At 38.8% G+C, this 8576-nt stretch overlaps 1 protein-coding gene across 7 annotated transcripts; it reads right to left on the bottom strand.

Moving 5' to 3' along the window:
- On the bottom strand, positions 4487-7579 carry LOC107619606 (cyclin-dependent kinase F-4-like). Of its 7 annotated transcripts, none has more exons than XM_016321908.2 (6): positions 7442-7579; positions 7171-7265; positions 7038-7090; positions 6872-6938; positions 5792-5879; positions 4487-4613 (listed from the first exon to the last, which is right to left on the bottom strand). In XM_016321908.2, the coding sequence occupies exons 2-6, from the start codon at positions 7260-7262 to the stop codon at positions 4593-4595; spliced, it is 321 nt and encodes a 106-aa protein (XP_016177394.1). In that variant the 5' UTR covers positions 7263-7265; positions 7442-7579; the 3' UTR covers positions 4487-4592. The 7 variants fall into 7 exon arrangements, 4 of the variants coding, with proteins under 4 accessions (XP_016177394.1, XP_016177395.1, XP_016177391.1 ...); XM_016321909.2 differs by having other exon boundaries at positions 5798-5879; XM_016321905.2 differs by lacking the exon at positions 4487-4613 and adding an exon at positions 5188-5505.

The following is an 8576-nucleotide window of genomic DNA, read 5'->3' as shown; positions in this document are numbered from 1 at the left end:
GTTTGCATTGATTACAGGTGCCTCAACCAAGCTACTAGCAAGGATCATTACCCCTTGCCATTTATTGATCAGGTGCTTGATCGCCTATCATGTAAATCACATTACTTCTCTTTAGATGGTTATACATGCTATTTTCAATTTCATATAGCTCCTGAAGATCAGGAGAAGACTACTTTTACATGTCCCTTTGAAATGTATGCATACAAAAGGATGCCTTTTGGCTTGTGTAATGCACCGGCTACTTTCCAAAGGTGCATGATGAGCATTTTCTCTGATCTTATTGAGAGCTGTATGGAAGTTTTCATGGATGATTTTAGCGTATATGGTGATTCATTTAACCTTTGCTTGGATAGTTTAGCCAGAGTATTAGACAGGTGTGTTTGTTCAAACCTTGTATTAAATTTTGAAAAATGCCATTTTCTGTTAAAACAAGGTATTGTTCTAGGACACGTTGTTTCTAATATTGGTATTTCTATAGATCCAGCAAAGGTAGATGTAATTTCTAGTTTGCCTTATCCCTCCTCCGTGAGGGAAGTCCGTTCGTTCCTTGGCCATGCAGGTTTTTACCGGAGATTTATCAAGGACTTCAGTAAGGTAGCATTGCCTTTATCCAGACTGCTGCAGAAAGATGTTGAGTTCGAGCTGAGTGAGGACTGCATGAATGCATTTGATAAGCTGAAGATCGCCTTAACTTAAGCCCCGATTGTGAGAGGACCAGACTGGAGCCAGCCTTTTGAGATTATGTGTGATGCCTCCAACCATGTTGTAGGAGCGGCGCTAGCTCAGCGTGAAGGTAAGGATCCTTTCGTAATTGCTTATGCTTCTAAGACCTTAGACGCTGCTCAGTCTAATTACACTACCACTGAAAAAAAGCTTCTGGCTATTGTTTTTGCTCTGGATAAATTCCGAGCCTATTTACTTGGTACTAAGGTAGTAGTGTACTCAGACCATGCAGCTCTAAAATATTTATTAGCTAAAAAAGAGTCCAAACTAAGGCTAATATGTTGGATATTATTGCTGCAAGAATTTGATTTAGAGATTAGGGATATGAGTGGTTTCCAGAATTTAGTGGCAGACCACTTGAGTCGCCTTGAGCACATTAAGGATGACTCCACTCCTATCAATGATGCTTTTCCATTAGATAGCTTACACGCAATATCTGAAGTAGTTCTTTGGTATGCACCTATAGCAAATTATTTAGTCAGTCATACCTTCCCTCCCAATTTTACTAAGCATCAAAAGGACAAGCTCAAAAGCGAGTCCAAATATTATATATGGGATGACCCATATTTATGGAGGTATGGTGCTGACTAGATAATTAGAAGGTGTGTATCTCAATCAGAATTCCAGTCCATTTTAGAAGCCTGCCACTCTTCTGAGAGTGGAGGACATTTTGGCCCTCAAAGAACGGCTAGAAAAATTTTAGACTGTGGATTCTGGTGGCCTACTCTTTTTAAGGATGCTACTATCTTTCGTAAATCTTGTTCCCCATGCCAAAGGTTTGGTAATATATCCAAGAGGGATGAGATGCCCCAACAGCTTATGCTATTCTGTGAAATTTTTTATGTTTGGGGCATTGACTTCATGGGTCCATTCCCAAACTCTAGTGGTTTCTTATATATATTGTTAGCTGTAGATTATGTTTCTAAATGGGTGGAAGCAATTCCTACTTGCACCGATGATGCTAACACTACTGTCTCCTTTGTTAGAAACCATATTATCTGTCGCTTTGGATCACCACGAGCAATTGTGAGTGATTAAGGCACTCACTTTTGTAATAGGAGATTAGCAGGACTACTGAAGAAGCATGGGATTGTCCACAATATAGCAAAAGCTTACCATCCCCAGACTAATGGAAAAGCAGAGGTATCTAACAGAGAGATAAAGCACATTCTGAAGAAGATAATCAATCCTCATAGGAAGTACTAGAGCACCAGACTTGTTGATGCGCTCTGGGCTTATCGTACAGCGTACAAGACATCCATTGGGATGAGCCCGTTCCGCTTATTGTACAGAAAAGCTTGTCACCTCCCCCGTGGAAGTGGAACACAAGGCTTTCTGGGCTGTAAGAGAATGCAACATGGGATTTGAGAAGGCTGGTGCTGAAAGGAAGCTGCAACTGGCAGAACTAGAGACCCTTCGACTCGAAGCATATGACAAATCCAGACTATATAAAGAGAAGGCGAAGGCTGTGCATGACAAGCATATCAAGAGAAGAGAGTTCAGACCTGGGGAGCTAGTTCTCCTTTACAACTCAAGGCTGAGACTCATGCCAGGAAAGCTGAGATCCAAATGGGAAGGCCCCTACAGAGTAGAGACGGCAAAGCCATACAGAGTCTTCTACCTGAGTCATCCTTCGAGTTCCAAATTTATCAAGGTCAATGGACATCGCTTAAACCTATATCATGGTGAGAAGATGAAGGAAAATAAAGAGCTAGAGGTCTTCCTCTTGGAGGATCCACCAACAGAAGCAGATTGAGCTTGTAGACCGTCCAACTTAAGGACGTAAAAGTAAATTGCTCGGTGGGAGACAACCCACCATGGTATGATCGTTCCTTTTCATTCCCAGTTTTATTTTCTTTTGTTTTCCATGGTGTTCATTCATGATTTCTGAATATTCATCTGCATGCTGCATTTTGCATTTTGCATAAAAAATAAAAAAAAAGAGCACACGACATGCAAGCATTGATGACGCGTACGCGTCATATGTGCGTGCATGAAAAATAAAATTGAACAGAGAGTTGGGGAGGAGTGGTGCTGGTGGCGTCCCTAGCGCACAAGCAAGTCCACGCGTACGCGTCTATCACGCGTACGCGTCGCTTGCGTTTTCACCAGTCCATGCGTACGCGTCCCTCACGCGTACGGGTGACCCTGCAAATCGGCGTAAATAGGGTGTATGGCCAGAGAGTTATGATGGTGTGGGGTTGGAATTGTGCTAGCAACACAAGCCCCATCACGCGTACGCGTCCTTGACGCGTGTGCGTCATTTTCCCAATAGGGCCATCCACGCGTGAGCGTACCTGATGCGCACTCATCGTATGCCATTTTTGCCCCACGCCCAGAGCGAACAGAGAGTTGTGCGTACGCGTCCTTCACACAATTCACAAAATCCAAGGCACGCGTACGCGTGCCTGACGCTTATGCATCGCTTGGAAATCGCGCAACCCACGCGTACGCGGTATGCACGCCTACGCATCGCATACGACGCACAATTAAACCACCTCAGTGCCTGATTTCAAATCATCCACCCCCTAATCCTAATTCTTTTCAATTCTAATTATTTCTTCTTTCTTCTTTCTTTCTTCTTCCCTATTCTTCCTTCATATCTATTACTTTCTTCTTTTCTTCTTCATCTTCTTCATCAGGTTTCTCTTCCCCCTCCCATCTACTCTTTCATTATTGCATTTATTTATGTTTCTTCCTCTCTATTTTTCTTTTAGCATAATTACTTATAGTTTCTTCTTCTTTTCTTTTTCTTGCATTCTTATGTTGGTATTGGAATTTTATTTGGGTATTACGTTACTATACTAAAGCTTGTAGATATTATGAGGAGTGATTTGACAATTGATATTTTAATTTGGCTCTCATATAAATTTGGATTATATTATTTTCATTCCTACTTTAACTTGCTCACCAAGTGTTTGTGAAAAAGCCTATGGCATCTTGAACTCTATTTTGTTTTACTCTGTTACTTGAATACCTCTTTTTCACAACACTTGTACTCCACATGTATTTGGGATTATCCTTCACAATTGTCATTATACACATACTCTCTAATTTGGCACATTTAATTATTGATGCTTGAATTATGACTCTCATGCCCCTTTTTTGCATGCTTTTACCTCTTGCATCTATTGAATTATGAATTGCTTTCTTGCTCTTAATTGAGCACTACAAGAAAAACACCCATTCAGATACACTTGAAAAGTGTAGCCAAAAGTGAAAAAAAATGATGCCTTAGGCTACGGCTACGCTTTTTGGGCTACGGCTACGCTTTTTGGGGTGATTCCTATTTGGCCGTTGCCTATTCTCAAAGGCTACGCTTTTCTGCACCAAAGGCTACGCTTTTGGCGTTTGGGAATAGACTACGCTTTTCAAGTGATGCTGTCCAGGATCAAAGGCTACGCTTTTCAGCTTTCATTTTTTCAGAATAGGCTACGCTTTTCAACGCTACTGCATCACTTGTAAAGCGTAGCCACATTGTATACCATAGCTACTTTTTATAAGTGTAGCTTTAGGTCCCTCTTTTTTTTTTTTGTATACTATAGCTACTGTATATAAGTGTAGCCTTAGGTCGATCATAAATGAGTATTCATACATCTCACACTAAATTAAATATACCCATATCAAAATATACATTAGACCACTTAGAATTTACTACTAATAAATTATAAAAAACCAAAATATTGTATTCTACATAAGTATCTTCTAATAAAAGTTATTAATCTTCTGATAGAAGAGAAAAAAACAAATTAATGCCAAATAGAGCACCTAACATCTGCGACTGAATTGAACATATATTGAAGCAAATTCTTGGCTTCTCCCATTGAGCGCAACTGATTCCGGCGTCCTCTATTCGTAAAGGCCCGCTCTCATTTTTTTGCCTCGGAAAGCTGAGAAGTCATTGCCACAAGTTAATTAGATGATATGCTTAACATGCCTTCAAAGAAAAGAGTGCAGGTGTCTCCATATGTCAGCGATCATTTGTGACATAGTAGTAAAGTTAACTTACCAACTTGACACATAGTGATATCTTTCAAGAACTAAATTGAAAGTATTGAATCTTTAATCAGTTTAATGAACCATATCGACTTATGTGTAGGCTACGCTTTTCAACGCTACTGCATCACTTGTAAAGCGTAGCCACATTGTATACCATAGCTACTTTTTATAAGCGTAGCCTTAGGTCCCTCTTTTTTTTTGTATACTATAGCTACTGTATATAAGTGTAGCCTTAGGCCCCTCATTTTTTTTTTTTTATTTTCTATATATATATATATATTCTAATAATTTTTTTAAAACCTAATATTTAGTAATATGATTATATATATAATCCTATTTTTTTAATTAAATTAGTCAAAAATTATAAAATAAAAATAAATACATAATAATACCATACAATATTCTTTAAATAATAAAAATTATCCTTTAACAAAATATATTTATAATGAACTAAAAATATTGAGATGATCATAAATGAGTATTCATACATCTCACACTAAATTAAATATACCCATATCAAAATATACATTAGACCACTTAGAATTTACTACTAATAAACTATAAAAAACCAAAATATTGTATTCTACATAAGTATCTTCTAATAAAAGTTATTAATCTTCTGATAGAAGAGAAAAAAACAAATTGATGTCAAATAGAGCACCTAACATCTGCGACTGAATTGAACATATATTGAAGCAAATTCTTGGCTTCTCCCATTGAGCGCAACTGATTCCGGCGTCCTCTATTCGTAAAGGCCCGCTCTCGTTTTTTTGCCTCGGAAAGCTGAGAAGTCATTGCCACAAGTTAATTAGATGATATGCTTAACATGCCATCAAAGAAAAGAGTGCAGGTGTCTCCATATGTCAGGGATCATTAGTGACATAGTAGTAAAGTTAACTTACCAACTTGACACATAGTGATATCTTTCAAGAACTAAATTGAAAGTATTGAATCTTTAATCAGTTTAATGAACCATATCGACTTATGTGTGATTTTTGATAATCCAATTTTAATATTATCTCGTGAATCAAGTCACGTGAGACCAAATAGGTTAATTGACACTACTTACCAATACCTTCAATGATAGTTTTTCATCACTTAGAATAGGCAATTTGCTTTCGAAAACTAGCTTTGATACATCAGGTGCCTTTGATGACCTGCATTATTATCCAACAACTCATATATTTTGTCACTTTCTCCTAATAAAGGAAGAAACAAATATGAATGATGATGATTCATTAGTTAATAGTACCTAGTTTCATCAACACAGAAGGAAGTAGAAGTAGAAGTAGTAATAGTTGTAGTAGTTGAGGTTCCATTTCCATAATTTGAAAGACAGAAATAAATTGGTGTTAGTTCAGAAAGTTGGTCATTTGCAATAGCCAAAATGCCAAATGGTCCAAAAAATATGTCCAACTGAACAACAAAAAATAAATAAATAAATAAAAATCAGGAAAATGTAAAGTAAAACCATGATTACTGTGAGATACAAGTTGTAACAATGCAACCAATAACTATGGAAAAATCCTGTGTTGCAGGGCCAATGTGTAATGGCACTAAAAATCCTGTGTTGCAGCGCCAATGTGTAATGGCACTACTGTGCCAGGTTTAACCAATAATTCCTTAAATTCATCACTGCTAAGTCTCAAGCTCTCTATTTCTTCCACTGGCCATTGAAGCAAATTAGTTCCAGTCTTCTTGTCATACAATACTGTTCACGAAATAATCTGATTCCAGCAGCCAAAACACAAACATTTGTGGATTAGAGATTCTTACTAATTAATGTAATTTACCCATCAATATATAAGATCAAATTACAATGTGTCAAACTTTTAAAGTTGACTCTTTGTGCTACTAAAGTACTTGTTTTCTATTTTCTTTCTTTTCCTTTTGAATTCAGGCATTATCATATTGAAATTGGTACAGTAGGCCAGTAGCACATGTTTGAAAGTGCCATTTGAAACTTGAAGTAGATTCACAAAAACCAGGACTAAAAATTATTAGATAAACATTACCAATCAAGAACACATAACACAACATAAGGAACCAAAAAAAGATAAACATTACCAGACACTTAACATCGATAAAATGACATAAGATCTTTGACGGAAGATCGTATTTGAGAGAGAGAGAGAGAGAGAGAGACTACCTGGCACCAGGGAAAAGAGGACGAAGAGAGAACAGTTTAGCCATTATAGCACCCATTGCCCACATGTCTAAATGAGTGACAGAAAATTCAGTAAATAAAATGGTACTTATCATTACTCCAAACAGTATTAATTTGATCATTATCGCTGTTTAAAGCATATACTTACCAACTTTGGAGCTATACAGATAAGATTGAAGTAGCATTTCAGGAGCACGATACCTAACAGAAGCCAGCGTACAACTTATAAACTGCACAATACACAACTGAACAAATTACATACAAAAGTTGAAAGCACTTACCACCGTGTGGAGACATACTCAGTGTAGGGTGGTTGTGAACTGATCTCACGTGCTAGGCCAAAATCAGAATAGACCATAGTATAAATCTCCATTTGCTGCACAATAACAACTTCATTAAAATGTCAACCTAAATGATTCATAATTGATAGACAAAGCTAGGTAATTCTTGAGAAGTTTGAAAAAAAAAAAAGCTAACATACTCAAAAAGCATGTTCTCTATTTTATCATATAGCACATTTAACAAAGGATTCGGATGCAATGATAAACGTACCAGGCTTCAGATAACGGTGGAAGTATCCCACTGGTGCATATAAGCAAGACCTTGGAAAACTTGAAAACACCAATTCCTAACTTCACCCTCAGAAAACATCTTCTCCCTGTCTTTCATAAGTTGGTACAGGTTGCATTCCAAAATCACCCAAAAAATTGAAACATCAATTACTGGACTTTGCACAAGATGATGCAGACCACATCTAATGAAGAACTGGCCACCCACCATGTACTCAAAAACAAAGTACAGAATGTCACTTTCTTGAATAACTTCCTTTAGCTTCACAATATTTGGGTGGTTCATTTTTCTTAGTGACTGCAAACCAAGAGAAATTGAAGTAAGTTATAAACAGAAAATAAAAAGCCATATAGCGATAATGTTAGTCCTCACAGCAGTGGCCATGGTTGCAGCAAAACAGAATATTCAAATTGGATAGGAATTAAAAGCAATTACAACCCTGGGGATTCAAGATAAAGTAAGGACTAGAATTAAAATCAGAATATGGAAACCATAGCGGTGATAAAGCAGAGCATACAAATTCAATCTAATCGATGGCAGCAGCGGTGGCGGAGCAGGACGGCATGAGAGCAGACCTCGCCCTTCTCCCCCTTGTCGCGTTTCTGCTCCTCTGTCTTCCGTGTATCTCTCATGCTTTCCACTCTCCTCTGCCCTAATCAGCGTTGACTGTGTCTGTGGTGACGAAGGCTTCGGCGGTTACCATGAAGTGCGGCGGCGCGTCGGTGGCCATGGAAGTACCGCGACAACAAGGCGTCACCTCCCTCCTGCGCGACGCTCCTCCTGATTCTCCCTCTCTCAGGCATGACTCTTCCTCTCCAAACGACGCGATGGCAGTGACAGCACCAAGTCCCGCGGCGAGACACGAGCGGCGGGCTCCAGGCCGGCGGTGGCGGCTCGCGAGGACGACGACAACGAAGCGGCGATGGCCAGTGGCGCCGGCGCAACCTTCCTCTTCTCTTCTTCCCCCTCGGTTCTCTCTTTCTCTCCGCTATCCCTTTTCCCTCTTTTCCTTTTACTGCTGCTGTGTCTTAGGTTGAATTAGGAAGAAAGGAAAACTGCTGCTGTGTATTGGTCAGAGAAGGGAAACATTGGCGGTGGCTAGGTTAGAAGGGGTTAG

Source organism: Arachis ipaensis, chromosome B09 (genome assembly GCF_000816755.2).
Source record: "Arachis ipaensis cultivar K30076 chromosome B09, Araip1.1, whole genome shotgun sequence".
NCBI classification, from domain to species: Eukaryota; Viridiplantae; Streptophyta; class Magnoliopsida; order Fabales; family Fabaceae; genus Arachis; species Arachis ipaensis.
This window is presented reverse-complemented; position numbering and strand designations above follow the sequence as displayed.

Bases quoted from the DNA above. Each gene is read 5' to 3' on its own strand.
- LOC107619606 (XM_016321905.2), bottom strand. From the start codon at position 7,262: ATGGAGATTTATACTATGGTCTATTCTGATTTTGGCCTAGCACGTGAG. The intron at 5,880-6,871 runs GTAGTCTCTCTC...ATAATAATGCAG, and splicing joins CCTCTTTTCCCTGGTGCCAG to GTCATCAAAGGCACCTGATG. The intron at 5,506-5,791 runs GTAAGTAGTGTC...ATGACTTCTCAG, and splicing joins AACTATCATTGAAGGTATTG to CTTTCCGAGGCAAAAAAACG.